Source organism: Colletotrichum karsti, assembly GCF_011947395.1.
Source record: "Colletotrichum karsti strain CkLH20 chromosome Unknown Scaffold21, whole genome shotgun sequence".
In the NCBI taxonomy this organism is placed as follows: domain Eukaryota; kingdom Fungi; phylum Ascomycota; class Sordariomycetes; order Glomerellales; family Glomerellaceae; genus Colletotrichum; species Colletotrichum karsti.
The window spans coordinates 278720-305649 of NW_024065921.1; the positions used below are offsets into that span (position 1 = coordinate 278720).

Sequence of the window (26930 nt, forward strand, 5' to 3'; positions counted from 1 at the left end):
GGGCGGCGGCCGGTACCCGTGTGTCTGTGCCACCCGCTGGTCGAGGTCCTATCACAGTCGAAATTGTCGGCGGCCCCGGAAACTCATGTCATGGCCCGCGGGGAGGGACGGAAGGGCATGTGCGAATGCGTGCGGCGGACTGGGCGTTTGCAGCTCGATGGAGCTAAGGATAAAGGGGCGGGTTGAGTGGATGCGGCGTAGGCTGGCGCTTTTTCGCGAATTTTGGACGAAAGAATCCGGGGTGTTGGTCGGTTCGGGTTTGGGGCGTAGAAGGATGGAAGAGAAGCTTTTCGCGGCTTGGCGGGCGTAAGAGAACAGGAGATAACAAATGAGCGGGAGAAAAGTTGGCGGGAAGGGACGAGAGAAGAGAAACGGAACAGAAGAACGTCGGGTCGAGTCGAGTCGAGTCGAATCTGACGGGAGAGGAGAGGAGTCGGGGGATGTCTTGAGGATTAATCAGGCGACGGGACGACTTGTCAGTCGGGTAGGATTAGAACTGAAGGGGAAAGGCTGCGCCGGGGGAGACGTCCTAGTGTGGTGACGGTGGCCAGTGCATGCTGCGCAGGATCCTGACAGCTGCCGGGATGAGACGTGGGAACCGGCGATGGATTGGGAGCGGCGGACGGGTCCTGTGGAGAGTCTTCCTTCAAGGGTCTCTTTTGGCTCTTTTGGCTGTTGGACCGTGGCACCGTGATGCACGGCGCGACCTCGGGGGATGTGCAAGACGGCAGAGGCCGTGTTTGCCGTGGAAGATGCCGAATGGCCTTTAGGGCTTCGAGAGCTGCTTCTTCGCTGTAACAGCAAGCGAATAAGAGCGACGACTCATGCCTCCATTCGCAAAGGAGATGGACGGCCGACTTCGATATACGGGGTGTTAAAGGGGGGGACGACGTATCATTGCAGTTGCAGTTACTGAACGCTGCTCTGCGGTCAAATCTGTATCCGTAGCGTCATAAACAATATCAAGCCTACCAATAACACCAATTGCCAACTTCTAATGCGGCTGCAACAGTCCCCTCCGGCTGGGCCTGTCGCCTCTCGACTGCATGGGAAAAGAGGATTAGACGGCATGCTGATTCGACTCAAATGATCCGGGACGCAAAAGCTGCAGTCCGGTGCAGCACCCCTATGCACGATGGAATCCTCTCCCACCTCATTTTACACCTCAAGTGCCAACAAAAGCACCCAAGCAACCAAGCAAGAGTCACCCACCTGCATCGCACTCCCCTATCCAAGCAGCCCAGCGCGTCCCACGACAACGGCCCCGGGCTCTTTAAAGTGCCTCGAGGCCCAGAACTCAGCCCAGAACCCAGAACTAGGTGTGAACTGTTTCCAAGTCTCCTCCCCCGGCTCCATGAAACCCCACTACGCCGCCGGACCTGGTTGGCCCGGCTGAGGTCGATGCCAGGCCCGTGAGTGGGCTTCTCCGGGTCCCCCGCCCACACCTGGCTGCCCAGCGAACTCCAGTCCCATGGAACGCTGCCAGCAGAACTCAGCAGCACCAACAATTTCAAGTCATGACCCAGCAAGCAGCATTCAACCACCACACAAACCCAGGCAGAACCAGGGGCCACGTTCAACGAGCACGAGACATTCCGGGAGAGAAAAACAATAAATGACAAAGCCCGTACGACGTCGACGCCGCGAAAGAGAAAAAAAAAAACAGCCACCCCCTGGGCTCTTGGGTCGGGCATCAAAATACCGGGGCGTGGTCGTCGTCGGCCTCCTTCGCTGCCCCGGGACGGCGGAGTCGGACACTGCTCCGATGAGGGATCGTCAACCCTATCCCAGCGCCGCGCCCCAACCGCAATTCAGGAGCAATAGCAGCACAAAAACAGCGAGTCCCTCCGCCACCATCTCCGATATCTCCCCTGCGCCCTAGAACCGGAGACGATAAGAATTGAGCCGCAGCGGCGGGCGGACGAACGACCCGTTCTCGTGGTTCTGGGTTCTGGGTTTTTTTTCCCAAAAAGAAAAGAACGAAATCGAAGCGAGTACCGCCCGCATGGGCCGAGGCCCTTTCTCGTCACCTTGTCATTTCTTTGTACTTCGTACAGCCCGCCCGCCCCCTCTCTTCTTCCCCTCCAATCGACGATGCAGCCATGGTAAGATGGAAAAAAGCAATTATGCTGCACGCAATCGATAGGGAAGGAGGGGGTTGGACGACGACCACGACGACGAGGGGCCGGAACGTGCAGCCGGAGAGGGGTTCAAAGATGCAGATGCAGATGCGTCTGGGCTTGCGAAGGAACAACGTGGTCTGGTCCTCCGGCGAAAGAAGAAAACATGACCTCGCAAACTCGAGGGGGGGAAAAGTCCGCGTGTGGCACAGCTACATGTTGCAGGCCGGAGACAGCATACCCACGATCGCATCAACCGGGCTCATTCACAGTCGGTTGCTGCTTGATACCACTTATCCGTGCTTACATTTTAACTCTGACCAGACCACAACCAAAGATCAAAATAATTATGGTAAGCTAGCCAGACAACTGGGATCGTTCGTGTTCAATGTTTCCTCGGACTCGTGTGTCGCGAACCAGACATCGCCTTCCAATGGAACCGACGCCAATTATTTGAACATGCACGTGGCTTGCTTGCCCGATTGCCCCCCTGGTTCGACGGGCGCATATGCCTCCATATGGAAGGGGGGTTCGCGTAGGCGGCCAGATCCGCGTCTGCACGGCCTGGGTTGATATGAAGTCATAGCTCACGTGTTAATGGGACATCTTGGCCATCGTTTACATCGTGTGAACTCACAGATACACATGACCTGCGAATTCTATACTCAAAGCGACACCAGATGGGCAGGAGCGGATAGGTGGATGAGCCATCGGCGGCTGGCCCAAATGTCCAGCGCCTGGTCTGTCGGTGGAACCGTCACATTCGAATGCAATGTGTTCAAGAGATACCGTTGTTTTCATTGCCAACCATTCAGTCTCTAGAATTAACTCCATACGGGTCCAAATGCCTCCTTCCAGCGCCGAAAATCACCTACAAATTGCAATGCAAACCTCGTGGCCCATTCCCAGGCGTTGCAAGTCTATAGATTTACATCATAATGAACGGGGCGTCTCATCGTGTGCTCTTGTGCCCTCAGCCGTCTCTACAACCTTGGTGTGCGGCGCTTAGGCCTTGACGGCGTGGCCGTTGCCGTTTCCGTTGACTCCCTCGACAGTCTTCCTCTTCTTGTTCTCGGGCGTTGGCGGGGAGTCACCGATGGGCTCTTGGTCGGCAGACACATCGAGACCCTGGACGATAGGGAACGGCGTGAGAACCTGGGTGATGTCACCCCACCACTCCTCACCGAACTGACGGTACCAGTTGACCGTGATCTTGAGTCCGTCGGCAAAGCTGGTCTTCTGGTCCCATCCAAGCTGGCGCAGCTTGGTGCCGTCGACGGCGTAGCGGTGGTCGTTGAAGGGACGATCATGGGTGTACTTGACCCAGTTCTTAAACTCGTCCTTGGTGTCGTGGGAAATGCCCATCTGCGTGAGGAGATGACCGCAGAGGTCAATGTTGGAGATCTCATCGTACGAGCCCACGTTGTAGATTTGGCCCATCTGACCCTTGTGCAAGATGGTGTCGAAAGCATCCGCGGCGTCCCCGGCAAACAGATACCTGCGGGTTGGGCTACCATCACCATGGAGGACGACAGGCTGGCCACGGTTCAGCAGACACGTGAACTTGGGAATGATTTCTAAAAACGTTAGTTCGGATTCGAGCATCAAGTTTGAGCGACTCACTCTCGGGGAATTGGTGAGGTCCGTAGACGTTGTTGCTGCGGACAATGATGACGGGGAGCTTGAAACTCTTCTGGTAGGACTGTACTAGCATCTCGGCAGCGGCCTTGCTGGCAGCGTAGGGGTTGGTGGGAGCAAGAATGCTGGTCTCGAGAAGGTCATCGTCGTCGTCGTTCACCTCACCGTAGACCTCGTCAGTCGAGATGTGGATGAAGCGCTTGATGTTGACGCTCTTGGCACTTTCCAGCAGGACGTGAGTGCCGTAGACGTTGGTGTGAGTGAATCCGTATGAGTTACCGAAGCTCAAGTCGACGTGAGACTGAGCGGCGAAGTGGAAGACGGTGTCAATGTTGTACCTCTTCAGGCAGTTGAGTACTTCAGTGGGGTTGGTAATGTCGCCGTGGACGAATGTGAAGTTGGACTTCTCGTTCAGAACGCGCGTGTTGTTGAGTGACGAGCAGTAGTCAAGCTTGTCAAAAGACACGATGTTGTAATGTCCAGGGTAAGTGAGAGTAAGATGGCGGACCAGCCAGCATGCACTGAGGGATTTGTTAGTGTCGCGATGAGGCTCGGTGCCAAGACATCAGCTTACATGAAGCCGGCACCACCGGTGATCATGATGTTCTTGACATCAGGGAGTGGCTCGAACTTGGTGGTTCCCTTGAGAAGGGGAGCCTCCTTCCACACGCCAACATCCTGGAAGAACTTGCCGTGGCCGTTGCTGTAGGCTGTTGCGAGGGTTAGCTTGGGTGATGTTGGAGGCGAGAAGTTGACGATCTACGGCTTACTCGCTTGCGACCGGTTCTGTCCGTTGAGTTGAGTCATTTTGACCGTTAATGAGATCTCTGGTGATGAAGCTCAGAGAGTGTGGGAGATTGAGGGTTCTTGGGTGTCGGGAGGTCGAAGAAGGTTTGGGGTTCGTGGGAGATAGCGAGTCAGTTCGGGCGATATGAAGTACAAATACGCAAAAGGAGCTGCCCTTTCAAGGGAGACGATGAGCGGCCCTAAACTCACTTCTTAGCTAGATGCCCACACGCAAGACACGCTCCAGTCGGGGAATTAATCTTACTTCAGATATGGGATATCCCTATCACGTCTAGAGCGAGGCCATTGGCGATCTGTGCCCGGCCTGTCTCACACCACCCGAGTCGCGCTGAGGCAAGGGAGGTTCGGCGTCGGCCACGGTGGTCAGAAGTCCACGGTGGTTCGTGAGATTGGTTCGCTGACCTCAGCCAGCTGGATTCGATCGCAATCTCAGCGAATGAAAGAAGGGCTGGATGATACGGAAAGGAATCTGCAGGTGCTCGGCCGAGACGTCAGTCGTGGATGTATGCGTCGAGAATATGCAGGTGCGGAGATCGGTGGTGGCACGGAGAATTCGAGGGCGACGGGCAGGAATCAGCAGAATGGACACCTGCCACCTTTTTTAAAGTCGGTGGCTCTGCGTCCTGACAGGTCCAAAGTTCAGATAGAAATCGGAAAGGCGCAGGAGCATGAGGTGGTACGCAAGTACGGCGTCGAGAGGTATCCCAATGGTTAGATGGTGTGTAAGAGGTACGGCATCGAGTCCAGTCAGTCGGTGGACAGATCAACCAGGACCCCAGATGATTGGCGTAAGCTCGACTGGGGAACAGCAGGCCAGGTGCAGCTCGGGTGGTCAAGGATAGAGAGCAGCAAGTACCGGCCCGATCTGGGGGAAGTACTTGGCAACAAGCGTGATGTCAGGTCCTGGTGTAGCTTGGTGCTTCAGATAGCAGGCGGAGGTGCTTGATTACGGCGGTACGGGCAGGGCAGGTACACGTTTTCTGGAGGGCAGGACGGATGAGGTGACTTCCTCGCGATTACGACAGCAGCTACATTTGAGATGGGACTCGGATCAAGTGGCAGGAGCAAGCCACTGCGTGAACGAGGTCAATTGGCAGGCGGGACGGGAGCTTGCAGCGCTGGTGCAGGTGCAGGTGCAGGTGGTGGCCCCAAAGACTCGGGGCACTGAGAATGGGAACAGATCTAGCCCCAGGCGGGAAGCGTGAGGTGGGCAATCCAATCACTCGCTGCTCGCACCCGTGCTGCGGTGGTGGATGGTGGGGGTGGACTCTGAGTGGGAGGGTCTTGGCTGGGAAGCAACACTTTGAAACATGACGCTCGCTATCTCGAGGTACCAATTTGGAGGTTTCTGGTTGCTTTTTTTCCCTCTCGTCCTTCGCTGCGAACCGGGGCCGATCAAGGGCAGCCTGGAATGACCGTCAGGGACAGCACTGCAATGTCACCCCTACTTGGCACTAAAATAACCAGAAAATAAATAATAATAAACAAGACCCAAGCAGATCGTGTCTACCGGTACCGTAAAGTACCGAATAAGGTATCCTGCCCATAGAAGTATGTTCGTGTCGCCGTGTCATGCTCGTGGCTTGGAGCTACATTCGACATCGATTGCGCACTAGCGTGAGATGCTGCGCGTTATTACCGCGCACGTCAAAATCAAGATAAATCATGTCCAGCTAGGGACCACTGACAACGAACGAAAGTAATACCTACTTCTAATTACCTGGATCTTACCTCAATCACGCCGATGAGTCCTTCGGTCGACGGCAGTCGCGATCCGCAAACATTTACTTGAGCCAATTGACTTCTCTACTGCACTGCCGAGGTACGTACCTCACCCAAATAATCCTCCAGCCACGAGTAACGAGCAACGCGACGACCGACGAGCCAGACCCCATGTTGCCCTTGCTCCATTTTCAAAGTGCTGTCGGTACTCGGACGACTCGGACCCTGACCCTTTAAACCCCTTCAACTGAGGTACTTATAGCGAGGCAAACCCTTATAGGGCCTAGTAGTAAAAAGTAGGTAAACTATAAGATAAATAAACTTAATATTATACTTAATACTTATATAAAAAGATTTACTTTAATTTAATATAAAGAAAAATTACTAAAATCTAATAGATATATATATTTTTTATTATAAATAGCTTTAACTATTATAATCTTAAAGCCTTTCTATATATAAAGTAATATATAAGAGAAAAGTAGTTTCTATCTCCTCTCTTTTTTATTTTAAATTATTTTCTTTAAATAATACTTCCTAAATAACTTAAATAACTATAGAAATATTATTTAAATATCTTAAAACTAATCCTATTATATAGTAAACTTTAAAGTAAGGTTTAATATTAAAGCTATATTTAATACTATATTAAAAAATAATTATACCCTTTAGCTATTTATTAAATTTAGTAATAAATATTATATTTATAATATCTCTAACTTTATATATTATTTATAGCTATTTAATAATAAAGATATTATAATTTATAAAATAATAAGAGCTATTAAATAGATTTAAACTTTATAGCTAAATTAATAATATATTTAATTATATTATTTAGCTTTATATAGTATATATTACTACTTTTAATATAATATAAACTACTTTAATAATAAGGCTTTTATTATAAGGCTTTAAGCTTTAAGCTAATATAAAGATACCTATAGAAACTTATTAGTAATAGCTATAAATTAGCTTTAGCTATATATAATATAAAAAGAAAATAATTTAAGGAGATTAATAGGGATAATTAATATTAGATAGATTTTAAATAGGTACTAAATAAAATAGTAGTTAAAAAGGGGTTAAAAAGTAGTTAATAAGTAAATATAATATTAGTTTTAATAGTAATATTAGTTAATAATAGACTATATTAAATAACCTAGCTGTTTCCTTATGGGGGGAGCTACTCTAAACCCCTTTAACTATGCTATCTGGAGCCGCTCTATCTTGAGATGCCGTCTTTTTTTGCGCCTGACAGATGTAACCTCAATCTAACCGAGACTCCCAATGGAATGGGACCCCTTCTTTCCGCGCAAGCTAATCGAAGCTAGGGAGGACGACTACGACACGTACGTGCCGGACCACACTTTGGACATTGGACAACTATCACGGCGGTGCGGCTGGCCACGAGGAGTTCGACTTTGGCTGTTCGGTGTCAGTACAGCAAGTCCTGCGCTCCTATTCCCAAATCAGGTCTCAGCTGGCCTCAGCTGTGGAATGACGCAGCTAGTCAAGCGCCTCTGGACCGGCCACTAGATCCTATGAGGTCTACCGGGCAACTTTGTTCGTTTATCAGCTCCTCCGAAAGGGACAGCATGGCGCCCAGTCTCTTCATCGCCATTCTAGCCTCGAACGACTTCCGAGCACTCGTCTGCAGGGGGACGGAGAATGGCAACACTAATATCAGGGGCAAAGGAATGTTAGAGAACACGCAATTCGCTAATGTTCAGATAGATCCATTTCTATCTTTTCGACTTCACAAGCTCCGCCAAGCCACCTGCAGCTGACTGCATCAGACTGCCTCCCGGCATTCGCCGACTTGAGCCCAAGCAAGAGAAGGCCAGCTTATGTCTACCGGGAGTTTCCAAGACATATTCATGAGCGGCCCGTGTCGAACGCCACAGACGCTCACGAACGGCTTGACGGCGTCAACTTTCGATACGGCAAAAAAAAACCGCCGACGTTCACGGAATGACTGACGACTGTGTCGCCGGTCTTTCTTTCTCCATTGGCTGACGACAAGCGGAGGGTGCTGGGGCGAGCTCCCACTCGTCCGGCGGCTTCAACGTGGAGCCGTGATGTGCAGAACAATCGCCAGCTCCGGAGCACGCGCGGGCGCCGTCGAGACCGGGGAGGGCGGCTGCGCGTCTCTTGTGGCTTGAAATGGCCCGGTGGGGGTATTCCGCGCAAGAATGTGGTGCTCATCTAGCACGCCGTTCCCTCCATACTTTGGATTGGTCTGCTCACCACACAGCCTCGTGGTGTCTGGGGAATGCTGAAACGTTCAAAGTTGAATTCGCGGAGGGAGAGGGAAACACTGACCTATCCCGGCCAAGCACGGAGCGAACAGCAGTCAGATTCCACGCAACCGCTGACAAGTTCATCGCGAGGGATATGCACCTGATGATCCGACGATTGATTGCCAGCAGCAGGAGGAGGGGACAACCAAGCCCTGACAATCAAGTGAAGAGGAGCTAATTTTGGCCACTAAGGAAGCCGTCGAGTCCATCCCCGTCCTCCCGGCGGTGCAAGCTTGCATGCTTTCGTCCTTCAGATGAGATTAACGCAGGGGCATTGACGATCATGGATCAGGACTGTCGATTTCTGGAGGACTTGTGATGCCAAGTCTTCAAAGTACAACGCTTCACTTAGGTACAGAGTATGCTCGTACGCAGTACACACAAGATCTCTCTCTCTACTCAGCGCGTTTCAACTTGTAATGTCCTAGACAATCGAGGTTCTTGTCAACGGTTGGGTGTGGCAGACTTGAACCAAACGGTGGAGCTGGACGGATATGCGGACGGGTGAAGCGTGCCGTGGTATTCTGGCAGAGATGTTGCACCGCTGGAATGAGGTGCGACGGCGGCCAAGACATTGCTCGGCTGAGAGACATGTCGCAGCGACTTTTGACAGGGACGACTGCTGAAAGACGAACACTTGGCAGTACGAGCGTCGCTTGGCCTTCTGGAGATTCACTGTCTCAGGGAGCAAACTTTCCAATCTAGACGTTAATTGTTCTGTCAAACTCTATCCGGGGAGTTGATGGAATCGGTCGCAGTCGCACACCGCACTCGCCCTACTGGGAGTGTCCAGCCCGAGGGGACCGACTCTACCGAGTGAACCCAGGAAGACGGCACCGTCACACAAGGCACCATCCCAGGCTGGCGAGTCCGGTTGCTCCGTCGAAACCGACTCTGTGTCAAGGCCGATAATCACGGTCCACAGGGTGACGTGTGACCATATGGGATCAGATCACAGAAGGTTCGCCGGGATGGCAGCGAGAGCGAAAGAGAGAGTAATAAGACAAAGTTGAGGCGGTTGCCGGAGACAATTGGGCGCTTGTCGGACAACCCGCCCGATGTTCTGCTGTATGCGGATTGCCAGCGACGTCTTGATGAGTTCACCCATCCCCGTCTCTAGAGGCGAGCGGCAGTTTTGCAAGGCTGCGTTCGTCGATCCTGCCGGCGATGTGGTGGTCTCGTATACTGCCCTGCGGCCAAGAGACGAGACGAGACCTGAACAGACCAGACGGGACGGCGACATCTGAGCGCATGTCTTTGCGTGTTGGTTATCTGCACGTCCTTACGAGCGTAACTTTCCACCACCAAGGCTGCCATCCTGTGTGTTGCAGATTTTGATGGGAAAAGAGAAACTTGCAGATGGCTCTGCTGAGTCTGATTGGGCTGGAGACGGGCTCAAGGCCGCGAATTGCCAATGGCTTGGCGCTAGCATAGCGAGCTGCTGCTAGGGATCTCAGGATATGGGCGTAAAACGAAGCCGCGGTGGATAAACAAGTTGGCCTGGGTGCTCCAGCTGGGATGTTGAGTTGGGAAAAGGAAAATAACTTGGGACGCCACTCTTGGCCTGGATACCAAGAGTCCCGGGCACGTCGCTTTCGCAGTATTACATAGTACACACTACCTTGGATTGTGGCGTGAGGTCTGAGAGTCCGTGATACTAGCCATTGTACGCCGTCGTTGTTCTTGTCTTTCCCTTGGAGGCAAAGGAAGACTTCGAGTCTCATCAAATCTCACCTCCGCTTCCTGCCCCCAATCGTAACCCAAAATCCCAAATTTAGGGTAGCGAAGAGCCAAGCCGCCTTGTTCCGCTCTCCTAGGGCCACGTAGAAACCGAAAGCAGGGCCGCCAGGGTGAGCAGGACCAGCAGAACAGGCAAGGCCTAGTCGGAATGCTAGTTCCATGACCTCTGGTTGCCCGCTCTCACGATACTTCGCTACCTTAGACGGGCTCGTTGGGCGCCGCAGCTTGCGTGCCAGGCGTGCTAATCCCCCTCCTGGTCCCAGAATTAGTACCCGCTATCCCCCTGCCTCTGCTAGGGAATTGCGTCTCCCTCCCACCTTCCACGTCCCATACCCCTGCCCCTGCCGCTTTCAGCCCGGGGTAGGTGCGACCACCGCCGCCGAGACCTGGCGAGTGAACGCCTCGGACCTTACCATACAAATCATTATATCTGCACCCGTCACTCCTCCCCGTCAATTCCGCACCACGTTCTCCGGAATTTGACAAGACGAGTCGTCTCCCTTTGATGCATTCCCCGAGACTCCCTTGGTGCTACTGACCTGCTGCCTGCGCTCCTTCTCATGGTGGACTGAAAAAGGACCGCCAACCCTCTCCCGTCAGCGACGATCAGCACCGCTCACCCATCAACGTCCAATCTCTCGGTTTCACAGTTCCCACCACTCAAACTGACAGCATCACGTCAAAATGGCCGACAGCCAACGAACAGAACGCGCCGGCTCCTTCGCCTCGTCCTCCACCGAGACCGCGACTCTTCACGAGCTGACTAAATTGGATCCGATGGAGGACAGCGTTCAGAACCTGAAGCAGAACGACGACGAGGAGAAGCTTGCAGAGGAAGACGAGAAGCTGCTGCCCAAGTCGAACGAGAAGGAAGAGCCTCCCAAGGCCAGCTTCAAATCTGCCGTTGTGTGGATGGTTGTCAACACCCTGGCAACGATAGGAATTGTAAGTCGGCGATTTTGGCTGGCGATCAAACCCCGTCGGCTAACACGGCGCAGGTCTTCACAAACAAGGCCATCTTCTCCGATCCGCAATGGAAGCTTTGCCAGCTCACCTTTGCGAGTTTCCACTTCCTCGTAACCTTCCTGACGCTACACGTCCTCTCGCGGCCCACGTTCGCCTACTTCACCCCTCGCCGCGCTTCGATCAGGGACCTCCTCCCGCTCTCCGTAGCCATGTGCCTGAACGTCATCCTCCCGAACCTCTCCCTGGCGTTCTCCTCCGTTACGTTCTACCAGATTGCCCGTATTCTCCTGACACCAACGGTTGCCCTGATGAACTTTGTCTTGTACAAGGCGACGCTGCCCCGTAATGCGATCATGGCTCTCATCCCGGCCTGCCTCGGTGTTGGCATGGTCTCCTACTACGATTCGCTGCCGGCCGCGGACAGCAACGTCAAGACCACCTCCGGCCTGGGCGTTTTCTTTGCCTTCACTGGCATCTTCGCCTCTTCTCTCTACACCGTCTGGATCGCCAGCTACCACCGCAAGCTCCAGATGTCCAGCATGCAGCTTTTGTACAACCAGGCTCCTATTGCCTCGTTCATGCTGCTCTACGTTATTCCATTCGTTGACACCTTCCCCGACTGGATGACCGTACCCAGCAACCGTTGGCTCATGATTGGCATGGTGAGTTTAAGAATTTCCAAAAGGCGTTGTACTGGTGCTAATTGTAATAGTCTGGTGCCTTTGCCTCCCTCATCAACATTTCCCAGTTCTTCATTATCGCCCAGACTGGTCCTGTTTCAAGTACCGTCGTTGGTCACCTCAAGACCTGCACTATTGTCGCTCTCGGCTGGATGGTCTCGGGCCGTGCTATTGGTGACAAGTCCGTTCTTGGTGTTTTTGTTGCCATTGGCGGCATCGTCGGGTGAGTTCCTCAAGCTCTCTGCGCACTGGTACTCTGCTAACAACCCCCCTCAGATACTCCGTAGTTATGCTTCAGCACCAGAAGCAGCAGCGCAAGTAGGCTGCTTACCCGCAAACTCATGTAACTTTATATCGTTTTTCTCATGGTGCATTTAAAGCGCAGTGGTCATCTGGCGTTGTGTAGAATGGGCGCGTCGGGATTAGATAGGGTCTACGGATGATACCTCTTATGTGAAACTGAAGCACTTATGGCTAGGCGTAAAGGAAATATGGCACTCAGATTTTAACAACAAAAAGACAACTTTTCCCGGTCCGAGACTTGATACTCAACCCTGCACCATTCGTCTGATACAATTCTATTTCATGCAGAAAACGCCGTACGGGGTGGTCCCTGACCGAATCCATGTATAATGTAAACTGACTCTTGCCAAAATGCGATCCAGACGAACGCCGGTTACAAGTTGAAGCGCTTCCGGTCCTTCTCCATCCTGGCCTTCCATTCCCACGGCTGCGCGTCGTCGCCATCGCTGCCGGCCCGGCCGATACCCTTGTCCACCCTCCGCAGCTTGGACGTGAACCGCGGCCCGACCTCCTGCAGACCGACGCGGATGCCCTCGACGCCCTTCATGTCGCTGCCCTCGGCGTTGGTGATGTTCTTCTCCGTCTCGCGCTTCTCGCGGAAGACGTAGCGGTGGCGCCGCCAGAAGAGGTAGTCGCGCTGGTTGTGCACCGTCAGCACCTGGCGGCCCTCGAACTCGGGCCGCGGCGGGAACAGGCGCTGGAAGAGCGCCGCCGTCAGCAGACCCAGGGGGGTCTTGAAGTTGTTGAGCAGCAGCTCCGGGTAGTGGTTCGTCGGGTTGCCGTGGCCGGGCAGCTTCTTGCCCTCCATGAAGTTTGTGATGGAGAAGGTGAAGGTGGGGCCGGTCGGCAGGTGGACGATGGACATGCCCGTCAGCTTCTTCTGGTCCTCCTTGAGCAGGACGACGGCGGTGTAGTCGCGGTTGGCGGCGAACTTGCTGATCTCGCGGAGGGAGTACTTGTGGCCGTAGCGGTGGGAGGAGCGGGGCACGTAGGTGGCGTTGGGGAAGACGCTGCGGAAGATCTGGGCCTCGTGGTGGAGGGTCGAGTTGAGGGAGGTGGTGATGAGGATCTTGGGCTCCGGGGGTGGGGTGTCGGTGAAGAGGGCCGGGAACTTGAGGGCGAGGGAGGACGGGGTGAGGTCGAGGTTCGTGCTGGTCGTCGAGGGCGCCATCGAGTCGTCTCTGCGCGCGCGCTTCTTCTCCTCGCGTTTCCTCTCCCGCTCGGCCTTCTTCGCCGCCGCGGCTTCCTCGTCCTCGTCTTCGTCCTCGTCGTCCGAAGCAAGCATACTGTCGGCGTCGTCGTCTTCGTCGTCACCCTCTCCTTCCTCGGCGTCAATCTCCTTGTCCAGCAGCGCGTTTTGCGCCGCCTCCTCCTCTTCTATCCTCCGCCTCTTGAGCCTCTCCACGTCCACCTGCAGACCGAGGCTGTCGTCGTCGACGTCGTCCCACACGCGCTTCTGGTCGAGCGTTAAGGGCTTGTTCTTGGCGAGACGCTCTGCCCTGAGCTCGGGGTTCTTGTCCTCCTCCTTCTTGCGGCGGAAGCGCTTTTCGCGCTGCAGCTTGTCCTTCTCCTTCTTGTTGAGCACATGGAGCTCCTGGCGCTTGAGCTTGTTGGCGGTTTTTGTCGAGAGCGAGGTCCCGAAGGCCTTGCCCGGCCTGTTGAAGCCCATGCTAGGCTTTTACGTCGTCTGACTTTTGGTTCTCGAGTGTTCAATTGGGTCGACAATATCAGAAAGCTAGTCGACGAGGCGGGAGCAGCGGTCGCGTTGTGTAGAGTACGGCCAAAAGAGAGAAAAAGTTGAAATCATACCCTCGTCTTGCGCTCGGTGAAAATCAGCTTTGAGAAATTTTGGCGGGGCACCGACCAATCCCTGCAGCTGATGCATCTGAACGGGGCCGTGCTCGCAGGGGTCTGGGTGTCATCGGCGAATTGAATTTTCCGCCATCGATATTTTTTTTCTGTCCCTTCCGTCCCTCAGGTCTGCGGCTGCGGGGTCCTCCGTCCGGGACCTGAAGTGGGCTGGGCCGATCGGGCGACAGGGCACTTGACTGGCCAATGAAGTTTTCCGGGGGGGTTGCAAAAAAAGAGAACGACAGTTAAGAGTCACGGTTCAGACCTCGAACCGCAAACCGCACCAGCTTGCAGCACACAGCCTGCGGCTCTCTCTCCAATTCCCAATTGACTGCTTAAGCCCTGCCTGCGGGAGGAAAACACACATAGCACACTCTCTCTCAGGCGCAAAGCCCCTCCCCCTCCCTCCCCCCTGGATGACTCACGTTTTACACCCCACCAAACGACCGTTGATGAAGCCCTTACGCTTTATCGCACGCCAATCACCTTCTATTCGTTCCACAGCTAGCTTCTGTGCAGTTCGGCCGGCCGCTTTTTCACAATCCCACTTTCAGACCTACCCCTCCCCCTCCAACCGCTCTCCCATTTCCTCCCACCACAACCGCACCTTCACCACCTCCAGTCACCTCTACAGGGCCCAACTCATACGCAAGAAGCAGCCCGTCGCCGCCGCCGCCGACGACCACAAATCCGAGATGACGTCTACCGCGACGACCCTCAAGGGTCAGCCCCTCGACCGGCCGACCCTCGACGCCATGCTGCGCCGCCGCATGTTCTTCACCCCCGCCTTTGAGATCTACGGTGGTGTCGCCGGTCTCTACGACTACGGCCCGCCCGGTTGCGCCCTCCAGGCCAACATCATTGACCTCTGGCGCAAGCACTTCATCCTCGAGGAGGACATGCTCGAGGTCGACTGCACCGTCCTGACCCCCCACGAGATCCTCAAGACCTCTGGCCACGTCGACAAGTTCGCCGACTGGATGTGCAAGGACCCCAAGAACGGCGACATCCTGCGCGCCGACCACTTCGTCGAGGACGTGCTCGAGGCCCGCCTCAAGGGTGACAAGGAGGCCCGCGGCGAGAAGGTCGAGGAGGAGGACGACCCCAAGAAGAAGAAGAAGAGGAAGCAGGCCACCGTCGCCGTCAAGCTCGACGACGCCCTCGTCCAGGAGTACTCCGAGGTCCTGGCCAAGATCGACAACTACAACGGCGAGGAGCTCGGCGAGCTCATCAAGAAGTACGACCTCAGGAACCCGGCCACCGGCCTCCAGCCCTCCCCTCCCGTCGCCTTCAACCTCATGTTCCAGACAAAGATCGGCCCCTCCAGCAACACCCCCGGCTACCTCCGCCCCGAGACCGCCCAGGGCCAGTTCCTCAACTTCGCCAAGCTCCTCGCCTTCAACATGGAGCAGATGCCCTTCGCCTCCGCCTCCATCGGCCGCTCCTACCGAAACGAAATCTCCCCGAGAGCCGGCCTCCTCCGCGTCCGCGAGTTCCTCATGGCCGAGATCGAGCACTTCGTCGACCCCGAGGGCGGCAAGAAGCACTCCCGCTTCGTCGAGGTCGAGGACATCGAGCTCACCCTGCTCGACCGCCACACCCAGCTCTCCGGCAAGACGGACCTCCGCAAGATGACCGTCAAGCAGGCCGTCGCCGACAAGGTCATCGACAACGAGACCCTCGGCTACTTCATCGCCCGCATCCACCTCTTCCTCCAGAAGATCGGCGTCGACATGACAAAGGTCCGCTTCCGCCAGCACATGGAGAACGAGATGGCCCACTACGCCGCCGACTGCTGGGACGCCGAGCTGCTCACCTCCTCCGGCTGGATCGAGTGCGTCGGCTGCGCGGACCGCAGCGCCTACGACCTGTCCGTCCACGCCAAGAAGACCGGCGCGCCCCTCCTCGTCCGCCAGCGCCTCGACGAGCCCCGCATCATCGAGGAGTGGGAGGTCGACATCGACAAGAAGAAGTTCGGCCCGCAGTTCAAGAAGGACGGCAAGGCGGTCGAGACCGCCCTTGTCGAGACGACCCAGGAGCAGCGCGAGACGTTCTCCAAGCAGCTCGCCGACAACGGCGAGCTGGAGCTCGAGGTCGCCGGCGTCGCCGGCGGCAAGGTCAAGGTCAGCAAGGACCTCGTCAAGATCGAGTTCAGGAAACGCCAGGAGAACACGAGGGAGTACACCCCCAACGTCATCGAGCCGTCCTTCGGTATCGGCCGCATCCTCTACTCTCTGATCGAGCACTGCTACTGGAACCGTGCCAGCGAGGCTGGTGGTGACGAGTCCCGCGGTGTAAGTCACGCCCCTTTTTTATGATTCAACGAAAGACATCACGTATCAGGAACCATGCAGCTAACATCCACCTCCAGGTCCTCTCCTTCCCCCCCACGATCGCCCCCACCAAGGTCCTGATCGTGCCCCTGTCCGGCAACGCCCAGTTCAAGCCCTTCATCAAGAAGATCTCCCAGAAGCTCCGCAAGATCGGCATCTCGGCCCGCGTGGACGACTCGTCGGCGACCATCGGCAAGCGCTACAGCCGCAACGACGAGCTCGGCACCCCGCTCGGCATCACCATCGACTTCCAGACCGTCCAGGACAGCACCATCACCCTCCGCGACCGCGACTCCACCAAGCAGGTCCGCGCCGACGAGGACACCGTCATCGCCGCCATCCAGAGCCTCGTCGACGGCTCCAAGGAGTGGAAGGACGTCGAGGCCACGCTCCCCGCGTTCGAGGGCCAGGAGGTCGAGATCGCTCAGCGGTAAACTCAACCAAAAAGAAGTAGAAAGAAAGGAAGAAGCAAATGGCCATCATATATCATACCACATACCCCCACTACCGACCATCACACCATGCACCGGATTAGAGACCTGAGAGAGAGATGACCAAACAAAAAAGGCGTTTGTAGAAGAAGCGAATAAAGCTGGCTTCGTATGATCATGATTAGTTCACTGCTGCTGCTGCAAGTCCGTGTGATATTTGCATGATGTAAAGCGTCTATGAGAGGCTGAAGCTGTCAAGGCGCTTCAACGCAGATTATTTTGATGAGTCGATCCTCGATTATCTACGTGTAAGTGTATAGCGAGAACCATTCTGCTGAATGACAGCATGAGTTGACTTTCCTCAAGCTTGTCAGTGTGGACATTTCCGGATACGAGAGTGTTTTTGGTGTTGTGAAAATCACAGCGTCGCAATATGAACTCTGCCAATTTTCTTTCTTTCTTTTTTTTCCTTAACGCGTGTTCCCCCGTCAAGGCGTAGCTTTGCATGACGAATCTACCCGAGCTGTCGGTCTTGGCCTCAACGAACTCGTCCGTTCGACGAGCCCCCAACGTCCTGCGAGATCATGCACGGCATATGTAGGTAGGTAGTACGGATGAAGAAACGTGTGAAGGGCAGCGAGAGCTTGTGCGGTGGCTGAGCGTGATTTTGACCGATGACGGCCCGCGCGGAGGGCTGGCTTGAGCCTCATTGTACCTACATAGGCATCGCCGGTGCTGCTACTAGAGTGACATTGACATGCAGTAGTCACATCGCGGGGTAAGTAACGATGATGCACATGCATTCCGTTCTCGTTGCGCGGGGTTGCAGCACCATGGCAACATGGTCAGGCCCCAGGAGGATCGCTTGCTTCCAGCTGTCAGAGTCTCAGATCGTGATATCATGGACCGGTCTCCGTCGGCCGCGAGACAGGCGTGGCAGCGGCGGCGAGGCCGAATTATACCCCTTCTCACGATATCGTCGACGATTCCAGAAATAAGCACCAGAATGCAACGGTGGCGGCAAAATCGGTTGGTGGTTTCCCGGGCTTTTCGTCGCATCTCTTCGTCTGCTCCTTGGCGCATCCACGGAAAAACGACCAAGCACCAGATAGGGCGGCTATCCCGTCCCGGAGGCGAGTTCAGGGGGTCAGCTGGAGGCATGAATCTGCGACAGATCCGCGCATTGGAAACAAAACTGCGCAGTCTGTTCACGCGCCGTTTCGGTTGATCTTTGCTGAAGGTGAGAGATTACGTTAGGCGCTTATGGTCGATTGCAATGATTGATGCCTTGTTGCTGTGTGCCCAATAAGAAGGTGCAAGGGCAACACAATAATAAGAGGGGATAGCAACGACGATCATTCCTGAGCGTGTTCCGATTTCCTTCGTCCGGCCCATGTTCACCAGATTTACTTTCCGGGGCAGTCGGCCGAGGGAAAACTCCAACCCGCGGTCCAAGGAATTTCTGGCGTGGAGTGTTGCGCTGACATCCATCCCCTTGATGCAACGCTATTGCGGCACATCTCAGGGACAGCGTTATTCTTGGGCACGCGTGTCGGTGAGTTGACTGATCTGCCCATGCGCGGCAGGCAGACAGGCAGGCAGGCAATGCTGATATTGCGAAATGCATCTGTTGCGTATTGAGCGGGTAGTGTGTGATTCGCATCTGTGTATGCGTAGACCACAGGCGTCTTCCCGCGCTGTGCTTTGCTTCACATCTGCCGTCCTAGGGCGGAAATGGGGTGGAAAAATGTGAAACATGCCCGCGATCTAGGTGTGAGATGGATGAGTCGCTGATGACCGCAAGGAACGTACTTCACACCCGTCAGCAGCAGCTCTCCGGCCGCGCGCAAGTCAGTGGTTTGCAGACTTGACCTTCAGCCGGTTGTGGGGGTTCGAACCTTGGACAATCCAGAGCAGGGTTCTTGGCTGTTGTGATTCGGGCGATGCCGATGGGAAGAGGGCCTTTGATCTCGAACTGAGAGACAGAACGTCGCCGTCTCTATTCCTCGGAGGTGTTGCTTCTTTGTTAGCGATCCTGTCTTGGTCCAATTAGAAGCAGCCGACGACATGGGTGGACAGAGAGGACGGAGGTCGAGAACAGCAGTCATCAAAGTAAGAATCGAGATTTCGATTCATCGTCCACTCTTCGAGTCCATGGTTCGCAGCCTAGAACACCAAGACAGAGGGCACATGTCGTTGGTGCAGGGATCAAGACGGACTTGAACCCCGGAGGTTCCAGTCGTTTGGCCAAGACTGCGAGGATTGGTGGGAAGACAGACGCCAAACGGTTGGCGTGAGTTGAGTTTCGATTCGCAGGCTGGCAGTTCGGAAGTTAGACCGGTAGACCCAGCGCATTGGCAGCAGCCAGGACACAGAGTTGAGTGTGTTCTGTTCTCTGCAGGCTTCTTTGGGTTGTTGGTGTGTTGAGCATAGACTAGGCTCATATGTCTAAAATGCCACCCTCACGCTTGTCAAGTTTCGCGATGACGATTGATGCCTGGCTGTTGTTGGTCGCAACCGGCGGTATGCCTTTGCATGTACTTGTACAGTTCTGATACAACAGAAGAAGGCGCCAGTCAGGGTGGCAGTCCAATGCCAGGACTTGCCTTCGTTCGGACAGAATGACGCTTGCTGGCTTGCTTAGGCTCTCGAAAGTGCTAAACTAGCCCGTAATCGGCGATACGATCTCCAGACCGTGGCTCTGGATCTGGTGTGCGTCTCCATTCGCACGTGCCCGAGATGCCGCTTGCTGCCATGAATCTTGACACGGGCATCAGGGGTAGGACAGGACAGCTGAGGTCGTGGTTGACGTGAAATGGCCTTATTCGAGTCTCAAAGAGTCAGGGGCCTGTCGAGTGCTGTATTTACCCGCAGTGGGGATTGGGATTGGGGGGTCGGGATTGCATCGGTTGCCTCTTGTCGTCTGTGTTGATCCGTGGCATTGGTATCTGAGGTGGCAGGTGAAAAGTCGATACCGGAGGTTTGAGTTTGACGCGTTGCTGTCCTGACGTCGCGTTCATATCTGACAACCGAGCCAGTCGTTGCGCAACGTAGAAAGTAGGCGCCAAGGTGGTGGAAGCGGCGCCGAAGAGCCGAGAGGTGATGAGAGGTCGAGCTGAGGTCCGGCGATGCAGACGAGACGAGGAGGATTATCTCTTTTTGGGAAGTCGGAGATCCATGTCGATTTACGTCTGGAACAAGGAGCCGAACCACGGACGCAGAGTGGGAGGAGACAAACAAGCAAACAAACGTGTGTCGGACTCCCGCTTTGCAGTGCGGCGGCAAACGAGAAGGGACGAAGTTGCATCAAAAACAGCCCTCAGAATTGTGGATGCTGTGAAGGAGGAGAAACACAGGGCTGGGTGAGGAGGATATGAAGCAGGGCAGCCATAAGTGTAGTCTGGAGTCTGGTCCGTGGCTTGCTTTGACACGAAGCCATTCCCAAGGAAGGAGGTTCCCGAAGGAGGTTCCAATGCCACCTCAGGCGGCTGTAGCAAGCAGAGCAAAGGTTCAGAACTTGGGATTTCTGAGGCAGGCATGTACCCTTGTCACCACGCAGAAGTTGTGGAGTGGGACGGGGCGGGCGCTTGTTTAGGGGAGAAGCATGTACCCTGCACAGTGCCTGGCTGTCTTTATCGGAAACGGGACAGAGGCAATGGCGGCTGGTCCGGGGCAAGTTGAAGGACATTTCTTTGGGCGTCTTGGGGGCAGAATCCCCGCTATGACGTCTCACGATGCAGCAAAAACCATCCGTGTCGAGACGAGGATGGCTACTGTGCTGGATACCTCTCCAGGGATCACGGGGAAGAGCCAAGGCCAAGGGGTAATGGGGGGCCCATCTTCCCCTCGTCCATCTCACTACCGCCGCGAAGTCAACAGCATGCGCTATGAGTGGTGGAAGACTTGCCAAGCTGATCAAGTTGGTGCATCTTAAAGATGGGGAAGATGGAAAAGACGGAGCCCAAGGTTGCTGAGGTGTCATTGTTAAATGCCACGAAAAGGCCGTTGTATCGTACAAAGTACATTGGAAGGTAGTGGAAACCAACAACAGTCACTCATTCCTGCCCAACTAGTAAGTGACATGAGAGTGTTGAAAGTTGGAATGTCAGGAAGGAAGTCCCAGCCTGCGTGCCTGCGTTCTGTTGCCCACCAGGACTGAGGAAAGAGGTCCACCACTTCAAAATGCAAAATGCAAAATGCCATCTTCTCATTCGTCAACAAGGCGGGAACACCGAGCTGCGTCGTTCCTTCCTTGCCTTCGGGCCTGGCCTGGCCTGAGGAAGGAGGTGGTGCTCTACTGCGTAAGGTACCTACTTCAATAGTAACTAAGGTAAAGCAAGTCGGGATGTGCCTTCCATCTTTAGGCTGAGAAATCTGCTGTTGGGCTAGGTACCTTATTGTTCTGGAGTCTGATAGACCCTTAATTCTCCTAGTTTCTCCGCTTGCCAATACCTTACCTAGGTACCTTGGGTAGTCGGAATCCCCGCTTCTCGATTCATCTTCAAGGTTGTGTGTTTGCTTGAAAACAAGTCATCGTCGATGCACTTTAGCCATGTCTTATCATGCACGAATCCCATTTCTCAAAGATGATGGATATTGCCGCGACACAAGTGAGAATACGTAGAAAGGCCAAGACCAAAGGCGACCCAAAAAAAGGTGACGGCCCCTTGACGCCCTCCAAATAGCCTCGACGCATCACTTCTTGGCTCAACTGCATCAGCCAGCCATGCCAGTGCCGGGACCGGTACCGGTAGCGTATCCGCATCTACGTTTTATCCATCATCTTGAGCATCAGAATCATGATGAACCACCTTCGCAGACCTCAACAGAATGACAGTCGACCATTCCGTGTGGGCTGTGTCCATACTCTCTCACTAGACTTGCACAGCACATGTTCCCCCTCCCTCTTTTCGGCTGATCGACCACCTAAAAGGTCTACCTTACTGCGTAAGGCGTGTCGCCCCTTTCCTCCAGTCTCCAGGTGCCAGGCCAGGCCACAGACCAGACACCAGACCACGACCAGACGTGGACAAGACATGGAAGACAAGACAGACTCATGCCCTGTCCACTGTCCACCCCTCCAATTCCTACGACCACCTGTTTCCAAGACGGAAATTCCACCCCCGTCTGATTTTCGTCCTTGAATCTCGCTGCTTGCTTGCTCCAGCTTCCTCCCTCTCTCCCGTCTCTATTTTTCTTCACCTTGCTCCTTTTGCCAGTCGTCTGCTGGCATACTGCTACACCGTGGTCCGGCAATCACGCTTAGCAACCCCCTATTTGTTGTCTCTCATCAAAGTCGGGACACAGAGAAAGAGGAGACCCTTCTGGAAGAACTGGCAACGTCGTCCCCTCATTTACCTACATGCCCTTGTCCCATCCTTGATCCTCAAGATTCCGGAAAGGACAGGAAAAAGAAAAAGGACGGCCAACAACTGGACGTCGAACCAAACCGTAACCGCAGCCCGCAGCCCACAGCCCACAGCCCACAACAGGCCAGCATATTAGCGGAGCCCCAGGAGGCACGAGTACTGAGTACCAGCAAGTCTACGAAACATCGCGTGTTCCATACCTTAAGCCATTGCCCCGGGGGCTCGCATCCGAGGACAGCCACAGAAACAACCCGCCTCTATTAAACTGTAATCGTCTGCCATTTCCCTGCGAGAAAAAAGCTGGAAGAGAGAGATGGCGACACAGAATAGGTAAGCAAATCTCGTCCCTTTTGTTCCTCGCTTGGTTTGGCCTGTCTGCTCGTCCGTCCGTCTCTCGCTCTCCATCTGTCCCATCTGTCCAGTCCAAACTTGCACTTCCTTTGCATTTGCGCTGCAGCAGCACCAGACATCTTACCGCGCCTGCAGCCTGCCTGCCTTTGCCTTGCCTGCATCTGCTTCTGCTTCTGCTTCTGCTTCCATCTGCTGCGTAGGTGTAGGTAGGTACTACCTTACTTCCTGCTCGTTGCTGCATCCCTTCCACTAGGTGCATCCCATCCCCATCTCTTCCACACCCGTTCCCCCTCCCTCCCCTCCCCTCCCGTCGCCTCCCTTCCCCTCCTCTGCGGCACGGCAATCGGTCAGGTTTCTTTAGGCTTGCAGACACCGCATAGCGCCAGTCTAGTAGCCAGAGAGAAGCCAGCAGCTGCAGCAAGTACTGTACTGCGCCGCACAGCACATCTCCAACACGCAGCGAAGCGACTCGACTCGACGACTCCAGTGTCCTTCAGCGAGGCTAGAAGTGGGGTTAATTTCGACTCGATCTGTCATGGCGCACTTCACCGATTGTCAACCGCCGACAGCCTCCTGATTGCGCTGTTCCCATTCCACACTTTCGTCTTTGCATATCACAAGCCCCCTTTTCGCCATCACTTTATCGCCCGTCGCCGGCTCTTTCACCTTCTTGTGTCACTTTTCGATTGTCCACCACCGAGCCAACCCCCCCTTTTCGATTACCTTGCTTCGTCGCATGCAGACTGCGCCCGTCGACGCCGTCGTCCACGCTGCTGCGCAATCATGGCTAACGAACGCAGTGTGTACTCGTCCGGCCAGTTCATGAACCCAGGCCCGGCGCCACGACCTCCGACCGATCGACCTCGTCTAAACCTCGTCCCCAACAACAACCTGCCAGGCAACCTACCAGGTAATCTGCAAGGCAACATGGCGAACATGGCCATCTCGCCCATCCGGAGCACGGCGACTTCGACCTACACCGGCTCCACCATCTCCCTCCCGATCGCCCGTCAGCAGTCGAACCAGATGGATGGCATGGGAGGCGTCGCCGTCAAGAAGGAAGGATGGGCCTCGGTAAAGGAGTCAAAGAACTTCATCAACCCGTGGAAGCAAAAATACCTCATCTTGCGCAAAGAGTCGCTCGATTTCCACAAGACTGAGGGTGGCAAGGTCACCTACACTCTCTACCTGAAGGATGTCGTCAACGTCGGCCGTGTCGAGGCCGCCGGCACCATCTTCGAGATCAAGAGAAACCCCAGCGGCTCATCCAACAGTCCCGGCGAAGACGACGGCCAGACCAAGACGCTGCAGATTCGAGTCAAGAGCGACGACGACCTGTACGAATGGATTGATTTGATCTACGGCGCCTGCCCTGGAATGGGCGGTGTCAGCAACCCCACCAACTTCTCTCACGCCGTGCACGTCGGTTTCGATCCCCAAACAGGCGAGTTCGTCGGCCTGCCCCCTGAATGGTCGAAGCTTCTCAACTCCTCCGCCATCACCAAGGAGGACTACGAGCGAAACCCCCAGGCCGTCTTTGAGGTACTCGACTTCTACTCCGACTTGACCAAGCGCGCCGAGAACCCCCAACAATACTCCAGCCTTACCCCCACGCCACCCGCCAGCAGCCAACAGAACAAGCAACTCGGGTATGCTGGTGGTGGTGCTGGTGTCGCGCCGCCTCGGCCCATGCCGCCGTCCCAGGCCCAGCGTCAACCCAGCTACAACACCCAGCCCTCGTCGCAGAGCCAGCAGCGGCGGCCGTCGCCTACGGAGCAGCAGCAGCAGCGCCAGCAGATGCAGGGCATGGCCTCCAACTACCAGCCGGATCCCCGCGAAGAGGCACGGCTCAAGCAGCTTGAGGCGCAGCGTGCGAGGGAACGGGAGATCGAGGAACAGAACCGGCGGGACTTGGAGGTCTTCAATGCCTCCATTCCCAAGACGAAGACGCCCATGGCTCAACAAGAAATTGGCGGCTACGGCGGATCATCAATCCCCCCGACGGACAGATACAACCCCTCGAGAGCAGCTCCCCCGGCACCGAAACCGTCACAACAGCAGCAGGTCAATGGCCTTCGTGCCCAGCGACCGGCGCCCTCACCGCCTACCACCGGCCAACCTGCTCGCCCGCCGATGCAGTCGCAACAGAGCTCGAGCTCGATGCGGGACCCCAACCAGCAGCAGCGAATGCCTCGACCAGACCAGCCCAGTCAACAGCAACAGAGGTATCCCAACGGCAGCCCCCAGCAGCAGCAGAGACAGCCTCCTCAGGCTCAGGCTCAACCGCCATCTCGCCTGCCCGCTCCTGTCAAGCCTCTGAACGTCTCCAAGGCGCAACCCGCACCCCAAAGCGATGCCGTCAAGGCCGCAGAGGCGGCTCTCACCGCCAAGCCTACCCCGCAGGAGCGCCAGAAGGACGTCCGCATGTCCACCATGTCCGAGGGCGAAGTTATGGCCAAGCTCAAGGAGGCCGTTTCCAAGGACGATCCGAACCTCTCCTACTCCAAGCAAAAGAAGATTGGACAGGGTGCTTCCGGTTCCGTCTACGTCGCCAAGGTCAAGGAGGGCGCCGTCTCTCCCATCGCCCGCGAGGTCCTGCGCGCGCAGGGCGCCAAGGCCCAGGTCGCTATCAAGCAGATGGATCTTGCTCACCAGCCCAGAAAGGAGCTGATTGTGAACGAGATCATGGTCATGAAGGACAGCAAACATCGCAACATCGTCAACTTCCTCGACGCCTTCCTGCGCAACAACAACGGCGAACTCTGGGTCGTCATGGAGTTTATGGAGGGTGGTGCTCTGACGGATGTCATCGACAACAACCCTAGCATTACGGAGGAGCAGATTTCCACAATTTGCTTGGAGGTAAGAAATTGCGTCGCAGTCAAGCAGATTCATCGTGCTAACTTGGACAGACGTGCCGTGGTTTGCAACATCTTCACTCCCAGAACATCATCCACCGTGATATCAAGTCTGACAACGTTCTTCTGGATACTCGCGGCAACGTCAAGATTAGTAAGTCGATTTCCGACAGCATCGCGAATACGTGCTAACCATGGACAGCCGATTTCGGTTTCTCCGCCAAGCTCACCGAGACCAAGTCGAAGCGCGCTACGATGGTCGGAACGCCTTACTGGATGGCACCTGAGGTCGTTAAGCAGAAGGAGTACGGTCCCAAGGTCGATATCTGGTCGCTGGGTATCATGGCTATTGAGATGATTGAGTCCGAGCCACCTTACCTCAACGAGGAGCCCCTGAAGGCTCTCTACCTAATCGCCACCAACGGAACACCGCGCCTCAAGAAGCCCGAGAAGCTGAGCAAGGAGCTCAAGGCCTTCCTGTCGGTCTGCTTGTGCGTAGATGTCAAGAGCAGAGCATCTGCGGACGAGCTTCTGGCGCACGACTTCCTCAAGCATGGCTGCCCTCTCGGTAGCTTGTCTGAGCTCCTCGCCTTCAAGAAGCACGCCAAATAAGGTGGTGCGCACAGGCATTTCTAGTCATAGGCGGCGTTTGCGGAACCGGTGATTTCGTGCAACACATGCACCGGCTGAAAAAAAAGAAGACCCGACCTGCGACCCTGCACGAAGCTCTCCCTCACCCATTCACGACGACGTACTCATGAATCTCTCCATTTGAATCGACGCGGATATCCTTGACACCCTTCTGACTCACGCGGGACGACAAAATGTTTCGTTCATCCCATTATCATGGCGGCATGGGAATTTTTTTGCTAATGGTCTCGGTCACATTGCATAGTTGTTTAGTCACTGAAGGGGGAGAGAGCGGTAATTTAGAGGGAACGAATGGCCCGTGACATCTTTGGTTCCATTGAGCGTGGAGAGTAAGGTATCTGAGAGACGGGAGGCAAGCGTGCTGTTCGTGCCTCACAGAAGCAATATCACAAGTAGAGGGGCTACGCAGCGCTGATAGATAGTCTCAATGGAATGGATCAACGGACCAACCCGACTGGATTGATACAGGAATCCAGATGAATAATGAGTGAGCCCGAAAGTTGCGGGATACGAGAACGAAATACGAAGTTGCTGTGTAGTGGCGAAGGTAAGTTTTGGTCTCAACCCTGACTGTAGACTCTAATCCATCGATTGACAGATCTGTTTGGCTGATGCGAAGGAAGCTCTGAGCTCAACATTAGGTGAAGAACCGCCGCCGCGGTAGGAACTCGGCCCGCTCGGCCCCTGTCTTCCCCTCCCATGAAACCCCGCCAGCTACCTTGTCGTATTCGGATTCCTTCGCAGGTGACATCCGAGAAAAACGAGCCATCCGCCCAACCACGTCCCACGAACCGTTTCCTCCTCTGC

At 55.0% G+C, this 26930-nt stretch overlaps 4 protein-coding genes across 4 annotated transcripts; 2 read left to right on the forward strand and 2 right to left on the reverse strand.

Annotated features, from left to right (window-relative positions):
* Positions 1-3125: 3125 nt before the first annotated feature.
* Positions 3126-4565, reverse strand: CkaCkLH20_06923 (dtdp-glucose -dehydratase; the record flags this gene model as incomplete). The annotated part of the gene is made up of 4 exons (XM_038889640.1): positions 3126-3697; positions 3744-4279; positions 4333-4468; positions 4529-4565. The coding sequence occupies 4 exons, from the start codon at positions 4563-4565 to the stop codon at positions 3126-3128; spliced, it is 1281 nt and encodes a 426-aa protein (XP_038745003.1).
* Positions 4566-11014: 6449 nt separating this feature from the next.
* On the forward strand, positions 11015-12298 carry CkaCkLH20_06924 (uncharacterized protein; the record flags this gene model as incomplete). The annotated part of the gene is made up of 4 exons (XM_038889641.1): positions 11015-11275; positions 11329-11958; positions 12009-12199; positions 12253-12298. 4 exons carry the CDS (start codon positions 11015-11017, stop codon positions 12296-12298), a joined length of 1128 nt encoding a protein of 375 aa, XP_038745004.1.
* Positions 12299-12652: 354 nt separating this feature from the next.
* Positions 12653-13948, reverse strand: CkaCkLH20_06925 (RNA processing factor 1; the record flags this gene model as incomplete). The annotated part of the gene is made up of 1 exon (XM_038889642.1): positions 12653-13948. One exon carries the CDS (start codon positions 13946-13948, stop codon positions 12653-12655), a length of 1296 nt encoding a protein of 431 aa, XP_038745005.1.
* Positions 13949-14582: 634 nt separating this feature from the next.
* On the forward strand, positions 14583-26084 carry CkaCkLH20_06926 (uncharacterized protein; the record flags this gene model as incomplete). The annotated part of the gene is made up of 5 exons (XM_038889643.1): positions 14583-16424; positions 16502-16893; positions 23415-25476; positions 25527-25626; positions 25675-26084. 5 exons carry the CDS (start codon positions 14583-14585, stop codon positions 26082-26084), a joined length of 4806 nt encoding a protein of 1601 aa, XP_038745006.1.
* Between the last annotated feature and the right edge of the window lie 846 nt (positions 26085-26930).